Source organism: Anabrus simplex, chromosome 2 (genome assembly GCF_040414725.1).
Source record: "Anabrus simplex isolate iqAnaSimp1 chromosome 2, ASM4041472v1, whole genome shotgun sequence".
NCBI lineage: Eukaryota > Metazoa > Arthropoda > Insecta > Orthoptera > Tettigoniidae > Anabrus > Anabrus simplex.
The window spans coordinates 284,455,836-284,475,570 of NC_090266.1; the positions used below are offsets into that span (position 1 = coordinate 284,455,836).

The 19,735-nt window shown below is 38.7% G+C and overlaps 1 protein-coding gene across 1 annotated transcript in view; it reads left to right on the forward strand.

Annotated features, from left to right (window-relative positions):
• Positions 1-19,735, forward strand: part of LOC136862777 (protein tyrosine phosphatase domain-containing protein 1) — a 914,123-nt gene that overhangs the window by 452,379 nt on the left and 442,009 nt on the right. Inside the window, exon 3 of the mRNA XM_068226146.1 lies at positions 6,621-6,701. Coding sequence (XP_068082247.1) covers positions 6,621-6,701 — 81 coding nt within the window. The remainder of the gene's footprint in view (positions 1-6,620; positions 6,702-19,735) is intronic.

Genomic DNA, 19,735 nt, shown 5'->3' on the forward strand with positions numbered 1-19,735 from the left:
TTACATCTTAACCAATGTTCTTGTCTCTGTGGTTAAACAGTACTGCGACGCAGCTGTTTAACACACTGGTTGAACGGCGCCGTTTTCACACTTCGGGTTGAGCGATCAAACTGGTAGACTGTTCGTGACGGTTCAGTCCTGTCTTTCTGTATAAAGAGTGCTTGGCACTATTTCTGTTTACCAGGGGGTGGGGACCTGTCAGATGACAATTTTCCTTGTCCATCGCTTAATCACGTCACTAGATGGTGTCCTGATTTTACAATTTTCTGGCACTCACACGCCTGGATTATATTTAAGGATTCGATCGCATACTTTAAATTTATATTAAAAGCGTGGGGGGCGCTATACTGATGCGCGATTGCACAGTCCTTGAGTGTCACTGGTATCCCTACGCGTATAATCTCGAACCCAATTTACAGTGCAGCTGAAGTATTAAAATAATACGGTATATCTGAGATCGCCTTCAGACATGCACATAGTTTGTAAATTATATAGTAATTCATTCAGTTATAATGCACTCCGAATTGCGTGTAATATCTTGTCGGATTCAAGAAAGAACGAAATAATCTCGCAGTTCTGGTTCGCGCTTTTTCAAATATTGAAGTTTCAGTGGCTCGGTAAAGCTTTGTGGACTATTCCATTTCAATTTTAGGGGGGTGAATATCATTCCATTCTTTGCTAAAATCTGCTTTCCTTGTCATCGTAGATGGGCGCGAGATGCACGTTCCCACGGGAAATAGGTAGAAAGTATAATCTTGGGTGATGAGCGAATATTATCCACTTACAGTTTATTGCTTTACGACGTAAACAAACCGTGCTTCCAACCACGTTGAGGGGATTACTCTGAGAGCAGGGTGGTCTTCTAGGCTCCAAGTAGAAGTGTACTTCCAGCATTCATATTTCACAGTGGGATCACACATAAAAATTCATGACAGAATTATTCCCTCATTATGTTAATCGCCATATGGGTGCAGGTAGTTATAACAAATATATATATATATATATATTTGCTATTTGCCTTACGTTGCATCGACAGAGATATGTCTTACGGCGACGATGGGATAGGAAAGGCCTAGGAATTGGAAGGAAGTGGCCGTGGCCTTAATTAAGGTACAGCCCCGGCATTTGCCTGGTGTGAAAATGGGAAACCACGGAAAACCATCTTCAGGGCTGCCGACAGTGGGGCTCGAACCCACTATCTCCCGGTTACTGGATACTGGCCGCACTTAAGTGACTGCAGCTATCGAGCTCGGTATATTACAAATAAAGAGATACAGAATGAACTTGGCGAACGGAGAACGAATTTGTGAAATTTGATTAGAAGGAGTGATAAACTGATAGGACACGTATTGAGACACTGAGTACTTGTTCAGTTAGTTTCCTTGTTTTTTTTTTTTTGCTATTGGCTTTACGTCGCACCGACACAGATATGTCTTATGGCGACGATGGGACAGGAAAGGGCTAGGACTGGGAAGGAAGCGGCCGTGGCCTTAATTAAGGTACAGCCCCAGCATTTGCCTGGTGTGAAAATGGGAAACCGCGGAAAACCATCTTCAGGGCTGCCGACAGCGGGGTTCGAACCTACTATCTCCCGAATACTGGATACTGGCCGCACTTAAGCGACTACAGCTATCGAGCTCGGTCAGTTAGTTTCAGGAGGAACAGCTGATGGTAGGGATAGTAGAGACAGAGACCATGACGAGAATATGTCAAACACATTAGCGTAGATCTAGGATACAATAGTAAGGTGAATATGAACGTACCAGAGCGGGTTAGGGTGACAGAAAAGAGCTTAAGCTTAAGGACTGATTACCAGAACAGCGACAATTATTTCTTTTGCCCCAACATTGTTAGGCCTACCTGTACGTGGAATTCAGGTTAAACTCACACTTGATCCTTACATTAATCAAGAAGAGAAAAGAATCACTTAACCTGAATTCTCAGCTCCCGTTTAGTGTGTTACCGCACACGGCTGTGAGAATAATAGAGCTCAGGATCTCCTAGGGAGAAGTTGCTGCACATTTGTGTCTATAATATGGCCCCATGGAATGAGGGAGACGTAGCAATAGCAAGTTTCTCACCACATACTGTAGGTTGCCTTGTTAATGGTAGGATTAACTCTAAATCCTCGAACAGAGAATTAACAGAATTTTCTTTGTTTGCTGGCAGCTTAACAACATAGTGAAATGCACGTGAAAACAATAAGGATCAGAAAGGTACAAGAGTACTAGTCAGAAATTCATTTAGCTGCCGAAGAAAACGGGACTATAACATAGAGAGAAGGACGGCTTTCTGGGAAACAGAGTTGATAATATCCTCTCTAACTGAGGTGCTGAGATAAAAGACGGGACATATCACTGAATAGTAGTTTTGAGATATACCAAATTCTGTATATAATTCTGAATAATACTAATCCTATACCTTATAATTAACTCTGCCTGCTCATTGGGAAGATTGAAGTCATGTACCAAAATATGTAACCATACAATAAAGGCAAATACTAGGAAATTTATATAGAAAATGTCTGAAAAGACCCGTTTTATTTAAGCAACACTCATTTTACCAGAAATAAAATTTAACTCAAAAATTCGTACAATTTTATGTCGAAATGTGTCTTGAATCTTTTAAGCATATTAATTCACACTCCAAATAAGTGTATAAACATGCGCCATATAACAAAACATACATAGCGGTATCAAAATCGACGCTGTCATGGAAAGACACGTCAACAAACTATTAGAATGTTGACTTGTATCTAACATGGAAGGGTTAATACAAATGGAGTTTCTTACTAAACAACTCAGGTTATTTAGTCAGATAAATATGTTCATATTTGATTTGGACGTCAGATTTCACACCTGATCACTGTCCCAAACTTCACTTTTGCACGACAAAAAATTTTCATTCACTCAATCAATCAATCACTACTGATCTGCATTTAGGGCAGTCGCCCAGGTGGCAGATTCCCTATCTGTTGATTTTCTATCATTTTCTTAAATGATCGCAAAGAAATTGGAAAATTATTGAACATTTCCCTTGGTAAGTTATTCCAATCCCTAACTCCCCTTCCTGTAAACGAATATTTGCCCCAATTTGGTCTCTTGAATTTCAACTTTGTTTTCATATTGTGATCTTTCCTACTTTTAAAGACACCACTCAAACTTATTCGTCTACTGATGTCCTCCCACGCCATCTCTCCACTGACAGCTCGGAACATACCACTTAGTCGAGCAGCTCGTCCCCTTTCTCCCAAGTCTTCCCAGCCCAAACTTTGCAACATTTTTGTAACGCTACAGTTTTGTCGGAAATCACCCAGAACAAATCGAGCTGCTTTTCTTTGGATTTTCTCCAGTTCTTGAATCAAGTAATCCTGGTAAGGGTCCCATACACTGGAACCATACTCTAGTTGGGTTCTTACCAGAGACTTATATGCCTTCTCCTTTACATCCTTACTACAACCCCTAAATACCCTCATAACCATGTGATTACCCCAAAGAAGGTCTTTTTTTATATTAACACCTAGGTACTTACAATGATCCCCAAAACGAACTTTCACCCCATCAACACAGTAATTAAAACTGAGAGGACTTTTCCTATTTGTGAAACTCACAACCTGACTTTTAACCCCGTTTATCATCATACCATTGCCCACCGTCCATCTCACAACACTGTCGAGATCACCCTGCAGCCGCTCACAATCTTGTAACTTATTTATTACTCTGTACAAAATAACATCATCTGCAAACAGCCTTATCTCTGATTCAACTTCTTTACACATATCATTGATATATATAAGAAAACATAAAAGTCCAATAATACTGCCGTGAGGAATTCCTCTCTTAATTATTACAGGGTCAGATAAAGCTTCGCCTACTCTAATTCTCTGAGTTCTATTTTCTAGATATATAGCCACCCATTCAGTCATTCTTTTTTCTAGTCCAATAGCACTCATTTTTGCCAGTAGTCTTCCATGATCTACCATATCAAATGCCTTAGATAAGTCAATCGGAATACAATCCATTTGGCCTCCTGAATCCAGGATATCTGCTATATCTTGCTGAAATCCTACAAGCTGAGCTTCAGTGGAATAACCCAAACTGCCTTCTGTCAAACCATATTAATTTCGCAAACATGTCTAATATAATCAGAAAGAATGCTTTCCCAAAGCTTACATGCAATGCATGTCAAACTGACTGGCCTGTCATTTTCAGCTTAATGTCTATCACCCTTTCCTTTATACACAGGGGCTATTATAGCAACTCTTCATTCATTTGGTATAGCTCCTTCAACCGAACAATAATCAAATATGTATTTCAGATATGGTACTATATCCCAACCCATTGCCCTTAGTATATCCCCAGAAATCTTATCAATTCCAGCTGCTTTTCTAGTTTTCAACTTTTGTATCTTACTGTAAATGTAATTGTTATCATAGGTAAATTTAAATTCTTTAACACTGGTTTAGACAGGGAAATATTTACTGAACAAGTCCCATTTTATCATCAGTAAATGCGGAATCATATGAAGATAAGAACCACAGTAATAACTCATATACCACCAAAATGATGACTAGTCCTGTTTTTTACTTTAGATACAATTGCGTAATGCAGTGATTGACTGATTGGAGTTGTATTAGGATCGAACTGGTGGCGATTTACCAGAGCCTTGAACCGAGACTGGCCACTTGCAACACTGGAATTGTTTGAATTCTTAAATACTTGATAATAAATCTAAATAGTACCGTTATGAAATTACATCCTAAATTTTCAAGTATATTCATATAGAAGAAGTACGTGTCCATTTCATTTATACTTGTAGTAAAATATAAATATAAAATCTATCAAGACAAACTACCGCATGTTACTACTTCTGGTGTAATTTTTGTTTAGTAATCGAGCGCTACATAGTGCGAGGGTCGTCTCTACCATCAACGTATTGGACCTTTCACCTTTCATTTCTTTATATTTCACGTTTATTTACTTCCTAGATTCAGCGTCAGTTCTACGTGCAATTGAAAATGAGATTATAACTCTGATACTTCAGTTCACTAAATACACTGACTGACAGAGCAAATGCAACACCAAGAAGGAGTAGTTCGAAAGGGATGAAAGTTGGGGAAAAAACAGAGACGGCACGGACGAATAATTGATGTTTATTTCAAACCGATATGCAGGTTACACAATGCGCACGGCATCGACTCAGTAGGATGTAGGACCACCGCGAGCGGCGATGCACGCAGAAACACGTCGAGGTACAGAGTCAATAAGAGTGCGGATGGTGTCCTGAGGGATGGTTCTCTATTCTCTGTCAACCATTTGCCACAGTTGGTCGTCCGTGCGAGGCTGGGGCAGAGTTTGCAGACGGCGTCCAATGAGATCCCACACGTGTTCGATTGGTGAGAGATCCGGAGAGTACGCTGGCCACGGAAGCATCTGTACACCTCGTAGAGCCTGTTGGGAGATGCGAGCAGTGTGTGGGCGGGCATTATCCTGCTGAAACAGAGCATTGGGCAGCCCCTGAAGGTACGGGAGTGCCACCGGCCGCAGCACATGCTGCACGTAGCGGTGGGCATTTAACGTGCCTTGAATACGCACTAGAGGTGACGTGGAATCATACGCAATAGCGCCCCAAACCATGATGCCGCGTTGTCTAGCGGTAGGGCGCTCCACAGTTACTGCCGGATTTGACCTTTCTCCACGCCGACGCCACACTCGTCTGCGGTGACTATCACTGACAGAACAGAAGCGTGACTCATCGGAGAACACGACGTTCCGCCATTCCCTCATCCAAGTCGCTCTAGCCCGGCACCATGCCAGGCGTGCACGTCTATGCTGTGGAGTCAATGGTAGTCTTCTGAGCGGACGCCGGGAGTGCAAGCCTCCTTCAACCAATCGACGGGAAATTGTTCTGGTGGATATTGGAAAAGCCAGGGTGTCTTGCACATGCTGAAGAATGGCGGTTGACGTGGCGTGCGGGGCTGCCACCGCTTGGCGGCGGATGCGCCGATCCTCGCGTGCTGACGTCACTCGGGCTGCGCCTGGACCCCTCGCACGTGCCACATGTCCCTGCGCCAACCATCTTCGCCACAGGCGCTGCACCGTGGACACATCCATATGGGTATCGGCTGCGATTTGACGAAGCGACCAACCTGCCCTTCTCAGCCCGATCACCATACCCCTCGTAAAGTCGTCTGTCTGCTGGAAATGCCTCCGTTGACGGCGGCCTGGCATTCTTAGCTATACACGTGTCCTGTGGCACACGACAACACGTTCTACAATGACTGTCGGCTGAGAAATCACGGTACGAATTGGGCCATTCGCCAACGCCGTGTCCCATTTATCGTTGGCTACGTGCGCAGCACAGCGGCGCATTTCACATCATGAGCATACCTCAGTGACGTCAGTCTACCCTGCAATTGGCATAAAGTTCTGACCACTCCTTCTTGGTGTTGCATTTGCTCTGTCAGTCAGTGTAATTACATAGAGGAATGCTGTAGACGTGGAACCACATTACATTGAATTGCATTATGGAACACCTTGTGATATATTAGATTATTATGCACGGCCATTCTGATTTTTTGCAGATAAATGAAACATTTAATTTGGTTCTTTCTCTTACAGGGTAACAGATGACATCCTAGCTATGGCACGTCCGAGTACGGAAGTCATCGTCAAGGAGAACATTATACAGCAGTTCCAAAGGTAGGACTTTTTAGGTGCCATACAGTCTACAACGATCTTCAATGGATTGACGAATCGTTGATCTAAACTGAGAGCATCTGACCTTGAATTTACACTTAAGGTGTCGCCTGTGATAGTAATAATGGAGATATTTGGTAGTAGTGGCTCTTCAGTGTCTCTCGAGGTGTCATAAAATTCAAATATAATTTGATATTCATGCTGTGGATAATGGCATTTCTTTCTAAACCACTACCTCTTAAACTGTAAGCTTGCATTACGGAGATGGTGGGTTCCAGACCTATCGTTGGGAGTTCTGAACTTGGGTTTCTGTGGTCTCCCAGTTGTTCAGCAGCCAAAGGCCAGAGCTCAACCATAATTAATGGCCGTTACCTTCCCAGCCTTAGCGAAGAATAAATGCATGCAAGTGCGACCTTAAACTTCTAGCAGATTTTGTTTTCCAACTTGGACCACGCTGCCGTATGTACAGCCTTTATAAAGGTCCATAAATGAAATGCGGAGGGCAACAAGAAACGAACATTCTCTCGCCTACTTATGAATGGTTTCAAAAAAGAGGCCATAGAAGCAGCCGATCTGAAATCTACACAGTCCTGGAAGTTCCTCTTACCAGGAAATGTACTGAACAAATGCATTACCAATTTTCTTAAATTCAAAATCATTCTTGCAGTACAATTATATCATACGAACTGCAATAAGGGGAACCTGGCCAACACGGAAAGGAAATTCGAACGAATATGACCAATACAGGAAAGAAATGGGATACTGAGTATTGTCCGATATCCTCTAAGTCTTTGTAACTCACACTCTACAGTTTATGTAAGAACGCTCAAGATGAAATGCAGGTGATTCTGAAAACAATTTATACAGAACTGCTATTGAAAGACGATTTACACGAAACAAGAACTGTCTTAAGGAAACCACTAGATTGTAGAATTCTGTTCAGAGAATAGTTACCATCAAGAAAACAACATTGCATTACATTGAATATCCCTTATCGTTGTTAACATATTATTTTTCTTCATCTTTCCCGGCGATATTTGTGCGTTTAGTTCAGGAAAATAGAGTTACTTCGGGTTACCACTACATGTGGAGTCAGTCCAGTTTCACAGCCTGATGTAATTCCTGGCGCCAATCCTGTGTGGAGGGATGTCATCACCTTTGCACGTTTCTGTGGTAGACGTTAATGAGGTGTGTTGTGTGTAAATGAAGAGGTGTGTACTAATCAAACACAAACACCCAGTCCCCGTGCCAGAGCATTTAACCTGATGTGGCTAAAATCCTCGGCCTGGTCGAGAATGGAACCCAGGACCCACTGAACCGATGGCCACAACGCTGGTCATTCGGCCAAGGAGCTGGACTTCTTTCTTGCCATTTGCCGGATTTATTTGTTAACCTCCTTCTCAACCTCAGAAAGTTATAGGCCCTAATAATAATGATAATAATAATCATCATCATCGTACTCGACTTCGTCAGTGAGTCAGTGGGCCAATCTTAGTCGTACGTACAAGAATAGAGCGCCATGGATTGTTCTATCTTCTAAAATACGACTTCCTCGGCTAAAGCCGTGCTGCTGATGTTCTAAATTAATTTTTGGGGACTTACGGCAGGCCGTGTTCTTACTACGTGTATGATCTCTATCCAATAGCCTCGTGGCCTGAAGACTGACGGACCTTGTACTTAGAGTAAACTTAAGAAGGGAATGTCCAGGACATTATCAATAGAGCTGGCATTATCGCAGATAAAGAAAACAGGAAGGCAACAAAGAAACAAAAGCATGTAGAACTGCTATTCAAAGACTATTCACACAAGGCAAGGACTGTCTTAAGCAAACGACTTGATTATAGAATTCTGTTCAGAGAATTGTTACCATCAAGGAAACAGCAGCCAAATGCCAGAGCTGAACCATAATTAAGGTCATGAAGACACACAATTTTATTCCGAAGTATAAACCATACATTTTGAAGTGATGTTACATGACAACTATCTACAGTACTATGCTGAAGAAGAATTTGAAGAATTTGAGGATCAGATAAATCTCTTTCCGCCCGGGTAGATGGAAGAATCACCGTTTTAGTACTTTCCAGACGGGAAACTATTTAGGTCACACGCATTGACATACGAGTAGCAGTGTGAGGTTGCCGGCTTGTTTTAATCGCTCACTCACCCCTACGCGGAGAACATCCTATTTCTCTCTCTCCCATCATAGATGTAGCATAGAATGCCATATTGGCCTACCTCATACGGACAACGACTGTAGAATAGGCACCGATGTGTAATAAATAGTGTATAATAATGTATAAAATGAATGATTAATCGTAATAAACGGAGACACAGTATAGCTTGAATATTACTGAAGCGTAAATAGGCTATACTTCTTAAGGTGCGTATTCAGAGACAGCATTTAAGATAATTGAATATCAACTGGCAATACCTTGAACTAACGCCAGTGTTATTTATACCCGTGATTACCTCCACAAAGCATTACGCATTGGCTACGGCAGCGCACATTGCAATCCATTTTGAGCTCCAGATTGGATACCACTCGCCAGATATACAGGTTGTAACAAAAATGTACGACACAAATTGTAGGACACATTCCTTATGCATAGATGAAGAAATTATGTTATATGAACATGGGTCCGGAAACGCTTTCTTTCCGTGTTACACCACACTGTTTCCAACTCATTAATCATGGGAAACACACAAGAACAGAACGTACCAGCATACCACATGCACAGGAGATGTTCAATACGCCCTCCGTGAGCTTTGATACATGCTTATCAAGGTGGTACTGATCACTGAAACCGTTGACGTTACCTATAAATAAGCAATGACGTAAGTTGCATGGCAACAGGGACATGTAAAACAAAACACTGGCAGTGCACCTACGATAATGACACCGTTACCAGACGAGACCAAGAGTGCATGTTTCCCATGATTAATGAGTTAAGGAAAATGAGGTGTAACATAGAAACAAAGCGTTTCCGGACCTATGTTCATAAAACATTATTTCTTCGTCTACGTGTGAGAAACGTGCCCTGCAATCTGTGCGTACATTCTTGTTACACCCTGTATATCGAGAATAAGCGGCCTCCCATGGTTCAGACATTATCTGATACATAGGAGAGGGTAAAGAGACTCGACACAAACAGGGTTAACAAACACTTGAACGAAGGGGCGTAGCCAGGCTGGGGGGCGGGGGGTTAGACTCCCCCAATGGAATTTTTATTTAAGTAAAGTAAACAGAAACCGACAATAAACAATAAACTAAAAAACATTCACAGAGACATAATTGTAAAATCAACAGCTCTGCTGAATCTATTTTCTAAGAAGCCTAGAATGTTGGATGTTAGATTGTGAACAGAACATATCATTCGCTGTAAAATTGTTGACCTTGATCATTTTGTTATCGTTCTGTATTTTAATGTAAGATTTTGTCCTGTATTACAATCTGAATATGAACATAATTCACTTGTATCAGTGTCCCTCTGACTGTCATGCATGCGCTCACCAGACACGCACAAACACTTTCATTATGTTCTATCATAATTTTTTAAACTATAACCCCACCGCCATCGGCCAAACCTGGCTATGCTACTGCATGAGTCCTACTTTAAAGTAATCCTTGAAATATACATTCACTTTACGAAATGTTATTATCTGCTATCAACTTCGTTAAGGTGAGTATGAATGGCCTATCTCGCTAATGTTAAATTTGCTTATTTCATGACCCATTTTCTCAAGAACTACTTCATGAAAGGTAATGAAACTTTTACAGATTATTTATACATGCTTTATGTACTTATTTCTCTAGTTTCATTGAAGTACATTTTCTAGGAGTTGGGATAAAAAATCTGTGTATTTTTACAACTTTTTTGTAAAAATATTTAAATTTTTCTTCAAATGTACAATCTATCTCTACCATTCTGGAGGTGTGGTATTACTAGGATATTATACATGAACAGTGAAAATATCAAGGCTTTATCTTCTACTGATCCGGAGATAACGGGCCATTTGTCTGAAAAAAAAGAGTTTTTCAGAAATTGCAATTAAAAATTAATTTTGATTGTAACTCACTTTTCAATAGCAACAAGAGTAAAAAATCACCGGCAGTGTAGTCTTTATCATCTCCTACATTGTCCGAGTGTATCCTCTTCTTCCTCCTCAAAGTTCTTGCCTCCTTGGACACTTTTTGGGCCTGTAGCTCTGCCTTGTCGACTCGCTCCTTGTCCAGTTCTTTCAGTATGGCTCATGTATACCAACCACTCTTCACACCCAGCTCCTCCAAGACTTTCAGTCTACCAGTACTGCCATCATTAAATGTGATGACAGTAACATACATACCAATCTTCAATGTATGCTACCCCACAAATACATTTTTAGGTACCCTTGTCCACACTATACTACACTGCCGTTTTTTTACTCAGGTTGCTATTGGAAAGTGAGTTACAATCAAAATTAATTTTTTATTGCAGTTTCTGAAAAACTCTTTTTTTCAGACATTTCTTCAGTAGATCTGGATTTTCCAAGTCTCTATTAACTGGCTTTATAGCCAACATAACAGCCTCAAGTATAGAGTTCATACGGGTTAACTTATCTTTTGTATTTACAGCACTCGCCAGAATGAAGGTTGTGGATTGGATTGTCATCTGTTGATATTTTGTGGAAAAATGTTGCCCACACAGCCTTTTTCATATCATCTAGATTATTTTAATTGCTTCTGATCGCCTGAGCATAGTAATCTGATAGTTTATTGATGGGATTGTCTAACATACGACCCCTTTTGGTCTTGTCATGATCAAATGTACTCAAGATCAATAACACGCTAGCATAAATGTACAAAGAATGAAAAAATATGCACGTTATACCAAGAATATTGCGCGCACACGTAAACAATAAATGCAAATGTTATGCCAATCCCACCAACTTACGCAGAAATGTTCCCACTATAATTTAAATCAAACCACAGCCTTCTAGACCGTATGGTTCTTGAGTTATTAAGTGTTTACTGAAAAATGGTTTATGAAATCCTGAAAATGCCCTGCGCAACTAATTAAGTTAAATTAAATTAAATATACTTCTAATCAAGCAAATTTAATAAATCATACACCAAATTGATCAGCAAATTCCAAGTAATGTTTTGGCATAAAAAAATCAAAAAATACGATTATTTTCAACAAATTGGTCATTTATACTCCCCTTCGTTAAATGGGTACACATATTCAAAGTGTTTCAATGGACGGATGTATCGCGCTGATATAGTTAATATCCGGAGAATTCTACTGAGGCTAAAAGAAAACAAACATAGTATACTGCAGTCACCTTGAAGTAGCAGCTACCACTCCTGTCATAGGAGAGGGACTATTTTTCAAGCGGATTACCCTATGACTGGGGAGTGGCCATTCTCCCGTCGAGCTCTGAGACTAGGCGAACTTTACTACTTTCGCCTTGCCCAGGGGATTGATTTACGTTGTGCAATTGTATTTCTTCACAGGCGGCAAAGTGGCGATTGTGTACCTCAAAATTTTCCTTCGACACAGTCACTGTGTTAGTGACGAAAGACGGCGAATGGTGTACAGGCACAAGCGCCCGGCAACGGTCAGTTTCCCTTCCATTCTTAGTACAGCAGCCATCTTCATAACAGTGCATCCAGACCATCAACTACCACGTATATTCCTGAAGTGTCATGGCAGTCGGCAGCACGATCTCTTCTATAGAGGGCCAGTTCGAACACCGACTTTGAAGTGCGTGGTTCGGACTCTTGTGACAATGTACATGTTGATAATCTTTCAAATCAATTTGTATTGCTTTTACGCCATGTATGTTTCTCTAAAATAACCACTAACCATGTTTCTGTTGTGGTTACATACCGTAATGAATGCACAGAGCGTGTAACTTACGTGTTCCTCCTTTCGCATTCCCACGAGGCTTCACCTCTGCTCAACTTAAGCTCATGCATTACCCCAGTGGTAGGGCCTACCGTAAAAGTGAGGTGCATCGGAAAGCAGACGAAAGCAGAAGAGTGGGAAGAGCAACTTATTCGTATGCCCAGTGCGCCATACATCGCAGTTTCCATTTTGGGTCATATTTATTTATTTATTAATACATCCATAACAGGGTATATCCCCAATTACAACGGTTGGTACAAAATACATTCAATATATAAATGGTACCTATATGTACAAAATAATATATAACAATAAGAAACCAAGATTGCCATGACTAAATTAAGAATAATTTAAACACATTTTCAATAAAACATACAAACATATAAAATATTAAATTTAAAGAAGATAAAACAAATAAGCATGGAAAAAAGAAAAATATTCATAAGAATAGCAAATACACAAACACATATACATTGGAAAAATAATAGTGGCAATACATACGTCATTTTTCAGTGCTGAATTAATTTTCTCCATTAAATTATTCATTATAATATAAATATTGTTTTAACATTTTTGAAAATAAAGAAAGTGATAAAGCAAAATATATTTGTCTGCTGTCTGAAGATATTCTGTTATATACTTCACACATTTTTACAACAGGTGAATTTTTATGATGTGAGGTGCTTGAGAAAGGGCAGTAAAATATTTGTCTCAAACGAAGAGTTACCCTCTTGGTATTGAAGTTGAATCTTTTAAGAAACTCTTGGTTGTCTAATATTCTATTAACTGTCTTGTAAAGAAATATCTGTTGAGCTAATATTCTACGTGTACTGAGCTGCATTAAACCAAATTCATTTAATAGAGTTCTACAAGAAACTCTTTGATGATATGATGATCGGTTATATTTTTAAAATATAAATATCTCAAAAATTTGTTTTCTATTTTTTTCTATTTCGTTAATTGTACACATGTACTGAGGAGCCCACACTACACATTCATATTCAAGTTTACTTCAAACAAGATGACTGAATAAGATTTTAAAAGTATATTCATCCCTAAGTTCACGAGTATTTCTAATAATAAACCCTAATTTTTTAAATCCATCATTTGTAATTTTGTGAATATGACTGTTGAATGAAAGTTTTGAATCAAGCATAACACCCAGATCATTTACTGAATTACACCTCTGCAAGATCTCACCATTTATACTGTAGTTATGCACAGTCACATTCTTATTACGAGAAAATGTGATCACAAAACACTTTTTAATATTGAAAAAAGCCTGTTTGCAACACACCATTTGTAACAGTTGTTCAGATCGGCTTGCAATTCCATAGCATCATCATACCCGGTAATTTGCTTGTAAATCTTTAGGTCGTCAGCAAACAGTAAGCATTTTGAATATTTTATTACTTTCGGTAAGTCATTTATAAATAATAAAAAGAACAATGGACCAAGGTTTGAGCCCTGAGGGACTCCAGAATTAACTTTGAACTGGAATGAAGTATTTTGTGCGTAGGATACAAACTGTTTTCTAATAAATATGAAGACATTAATTTCAGAAACTCAGAAGATAAACCAAATAATGATAATTTACTCAAAAGTATACCATGATCAATTTTATCAAAAGCTTTTGCGAAATCAGTATAAACTGCATCGATAGGAAGCCCTTCATTCATTGAATCAGAAATATCCTGAATAAAGTTCATAAGATTAGTCGTAGTAGAACGCTTGGGATAAAACCCATGCTGAAATTCTGATACGTATGGTTTGATATGATTAAATATTCTAACATAGAGTATTTGTTCAAAGAGCTTCGCTGGAGCACATATTATCATTATTATTTCGACCATATGTCATACACTGTTTGAAAAAACTATTATTTCGTTTACTTTTTATGAAACCCCAAAACGTTTTCGGATCATTTTTATATTATCCTGTGACTGTAAAATATACGATTTATATGCCCTTGCAATAAGTGTCTTCGTTTGTTTTCTTAATTGTTTGTACATATGAGCACTGTATTCAGAATGCTTCATGTGCTTCCTGTGAATCTCCTTTAATTTCAACATTTTAATTATATCTAATGTAAACCAACAAGGGTACATTCTTTTCTTATTCACTGTTTTTAGGAACATATTTTGTGAAAAGGTTATTAAGGACTTCATAAAAATACCTTACTGCATTATTAGGGTCTTTACTCAATAGTAACTGATTCCAGTCATATTTTTGTAAGGATGCATGCAACTCATAAAAATCGGCCTTCTGAAATTGCTGACAGGTAATATTTTTACTCGCTCAATGTTAGCAACCAGTTCGAAATATAAAGCAGGATTATTAGAATCCTCAGGCACAAGCGGGTAATCTGTTCTGAATACATTAATATTTCCTACATAGTTGGACAGAACTAAATCAAGTGTTTTACCACTGGAATTTTTTACGTTATTTAACGAATTCAGATTGAGTAAAGCAATAAAATTAGCCAGAGCAAGGTATTTTGGTCCACAGTTAAGTAAATTACAGTTACCATCATTGATCAAAGGTAAGTTAAAATCACCCGTTATAATAACATTATAATGTTGTATGAATTCGATGTTTTCAAGTACAGCAAAAAAATTATTATAAGTTTCTAAATCAGAGCTTGGTGGAAAGTAAACAGTTACCACGAGATATACCTTTTCACCTAAAATAAATTTAACACAGACACATTCGATGTTCTCTACATCAAGTTCTACAAGAACAGATTTAGAAGTATTGGCAACAGCTATCAAAACAACATCATCCTTCTTATGAACACGATCCCGCCGAAAAGCATTATATCTTATATCAAATATTTCTTCATTATGTACGCTCTTCGTCAACCATGGCTCTGTAACCATGATCACGTCATAATTACTAGCAAGGACACTTGTGTATATGTCACTTATTTTGGTGTTCAGCCCTACAACATTCTGATAGTCAAATGATAACAATTTATCCCTTGCAGCCATCTATATCATGCCAAATTCTTAACATCATCAATCGTTCTAAGAGTATATACATAAGTGTCACTTGCTTTCTTCCTAAATTTAATATTTCCTCATTATCCACCCATAAATATGCAAAATCTCTCTCCCATTTCACCATTCTCGCTTCACTGAAAATAATCCTTCTGTTTAAAGTGAGATTTTGGTTGACATAGATAGGCTCCCCCCAGAGGTAAGTCCAATGTCAGCACAGCTCAAGTTACGTTTAATCTTACGCCTCTGGAAAAACATATCCCTGTCAAATCTTCTAACAAATTTCACGATAACTCCTGCGTGAGGTTGACTTACTGGCTTTTTTAACCTATGACATGTGTCAATCATATTATCAGTCACAGTAACATCTAATGCCCGACCTACATTTTTCACTAAGGAGATCACATCTTCATTTGGCGTTTCAGGAATCCCATGTATTTCCAGTGTATTCCGCCTTCCATATTGGTCTAGGTCATCTATTTGTTGCTGTAAGTTGCTGATCTTGTTCTTCAATGCACAGTTCTCTGATTTAAGGCTCTCAATAACTTCCTTACATGATTTCAGTTCTTCTCCATGACTCTTGAGTAAAATAAAGTTTTCCTCCAGTTACTTATGAACCAAGTTCAGTGATTTACCGAGCTCTACCTCAAGATTCTTACACGATTCTTTAACTTCTTTACTAATTGAAAGCAGAAGTCGATACATCTCGCTTATAGTCGGTATATTTTCTACAACTTTACTGCCCTCCTGATCACTCACATTACTACAGGGAGTTTTCTCACAATTACTGCATAACCACATCTCATCATTGGATCGCAAGTTTTTCACGTACTCTTCCGTACGATTTACACATGCACTATGAAATAGATTACTGCATAACTTGCACTGAATTTACATCCTGACGTGCCACAGCTTTTGAACAATTTCCGCACACACCCATTTCACAACAGGAAATACTTGTGCTCTGTACAGATATACTTTCGTAATGTTGGCAGTACTCCTTGCAATGGATTCAATACAATACACTTTTACTCCTTGGAAACATTGAATATTGAAGTTGGAAGCAGTTTGTAACAATCGATAGTTCACTTGACACCACAGAAATGTCAACACTCTATGTTGGTAGCAACTTTGTAAACACTGTTATAGATTGCACTGAATCTCACTACAGTTTAAAAACTGATTTACAGCACTTAGTTGAGCTACAATTGAAATATTTTATGTCAGTTTAAACATGAGTACTTACAGTTTCAAATAATTTCATCCTTTTCAGTCAAACATCACTATAACAACTGTAAAGTCTTGAAAGCCTAGAGCACAAGTCACTGCCTGCCTACCTCGCCATTACCAACATTACCATTATCGGCTTTTTGTGAAATTGAATCACATATGTCTTGCAATCGAGGGGCTTCAGATTCGATTCCTGAGAGTACGCATCATTCTCAACTCATTCCTGTTAAGAATTCGTTACATCAGGTTGTATATTGTTAATTACTTGTAGGATTATCATAGAGCAATTTAATCGCTGATATTTGTGATAACAAGTGGTCTATTGCGAGTAGGAGCGCACGACTCGTCGACTGCAAATGACGAGATTCACGAAAATAATTTTAATGTAAATAGAAGTGAAAGAAAACTTGCATTTTCTGCCTTACTGATGGTTATTTAATTATAGCCACGAGATTTCCAAGTTTACGAGGAATCCGAAAGCGATTCAAACCATGGCCACTTTGGTGAGAAGCCAATAACGATGTCATCCAGCTATCTCGTACGTACAAACTTACAGATAATGCCCGCTTCTTTCTCAACTCTAACCGTACCTTATGACAAATACGTATAAAAATGTATACATTATAGTCGCACAGGTTATCATACAGCCTCTCACTCGCTAAGAGTATGAAGATGTTGGCTAAGAGGCCACAAGACCCTATATGAACGTAACACGTCAACGACAACAAAGACAACAGCAACAACAATAACAATAACTACTCTCGTACTCAGATATACTACCCTTGCAATTCAGCTACATCTTATCTTCGAAACGTGGTTAAAAACACTCACATTAAACAGGTTTAACAACACCTACTTACTGAAGAGATTATGACATTTCACACGGAATTAGACGGAAAACATGTCAGTGTAACGTATCTTCAATACTTACCGCTCACCAACAGACAAATGGACGAATGATAGTTCAAGAACGGGGCGTTCGTTTAGTACTTGTGTACTGTACTCAGAAACTTAAATATGTGACAACTTGTTCCCTGGCAATGACGTATACTAAATCATTCTTTACACACCATTCCCCAGCCCACCAAACCACAGTTGGTTCAATTTGTTCTACACTCCGATGCCGATTCTGTTTAGCTTTTACACATTATCTGAGCTGTCAGGATGTCCAAAAGTGTTGTATCCATCCAAAACATGTTCGGTAGAGTGCATGTCTTGGAAAACGAGACCATTTTAATAGGATAACTTCGACATTGGTGTTAGGTTCTTTACGGACCAATAAAGGAAGGATGGGATGTGATGGAATATTATTACACGGTAGTTCTCAGGGTTTTGTAGCACGTAGGGAGAGATATTCACGAAGCAAATAGTAAATTCCGCAACTTTATGGAACCGAGCATGTATTAAATTTTTCTGTATAATGCCATGATAAGTATTTTTCCTCTTGTGAATCACACTATACAAGGTGTGCATATATTATAATATACATTCCGTCACATGACTTTGTGGAAAAAGTGTGCACTGTTCAGACAAGGGAAAGGAAAACCTGTGAGCCTAGACATTTCTTGACGAGAGTCTCACACATTGGGTTTGGTTTTCAAGGAGCATAGGCCATATAAGACAGCTGATGATGGAACTGTCGGGCACCACACCAGCACTATGGGGTGAGGATTCAACACAGGCTTACATATTATTATTGTTATTAATATTCTTTTTTTCCGTTAGGGTCTTCTAGGACCACGTGACAATTTCAATGCTTAATCCTTTGTTGTTCCTTCTTCTTCCTCCAATACTCCTTCATCTAATAACTATGCCTCCTTTTCCTCTCCTCGGACCATTTTGAGCCTGTTTTAATTCCCTCTCGACCTTGGAATCCTTCCATTTTTAGCAATTTATTTCTAAGAATATCCCTTTCTCTCTCTGCTGCTGCTTCTGCTGTTATATTGTTTCTTTGCAAATCTTTCTTTACTCTGATGTTGACTTCTTGTTCCAAAGATATTTCAAGATCTGTTTTGTTAATCTGTTATCATTCATTCTATATAAATGTCCAAAAATTATCAATCGCCTCTTCCGCATTGTTTTCTGTTATGTTTCTACGTTCCGTTATATTTCATCAATATTTCTTGATCTCCAGATTTCTGTATATCTTAGCGGTCCGAGTATTTTCCGTGTAATTTTTCTTTCCAGTACTTCTAATTTATTCAGCTTATAATTCAGTACTATAAATACACTAGCGTGTAGGCATTACGGGTTGACTACTGTGTTGTAGTGTTGTATTTTGAGGTTTTAAAATAAACACTTTTGTTGTAGGTATTGTCCCCGTTTCTACCATTAAGGTAATTTGCCCCAGACTAGTGAGACGCTCCCAGGCGTGCACAGTCCAAACTGTGATAAAATAATACATTCAAAAGTATATACACCCTGGATTTTGATGGGGAACATATAACTAATATGGACACGGTGAGGTCAACTAAAAGCAATAAATAAAGCAAGGCGAAGCATGACGTCAGTTTAGAGGAAAATATGTGTTTATACAAAATAAACAAGAAAACATATGATAAAAAGCAAAAAATTGTATGAAAATGATAAAAATTACAAGACTCAGAATTATTATCTCAACTTGATTAAGTCCATCTTGAGAATCAAAAATAAAATCGTACAAATATACCAGTGTATGCCGACACACACACTTAACATAACAAAGGAAATATTCTTGAAATTTATTTATTTTACACTTTGGCTAGCGTGCTCGCACCACTCTCTTGACTTTCTTTTTGTTAACACTTTCAACTGTAGATGAGTACGTTCCCCTTTCCTGCACACTTGACATTGCAGTGGGGGTCCCTAACCTTAGGAAATAACGTGATTTAATACGCAAAAGGGAGACAAAAACTAATCTAACTGTACAATATATATGTAA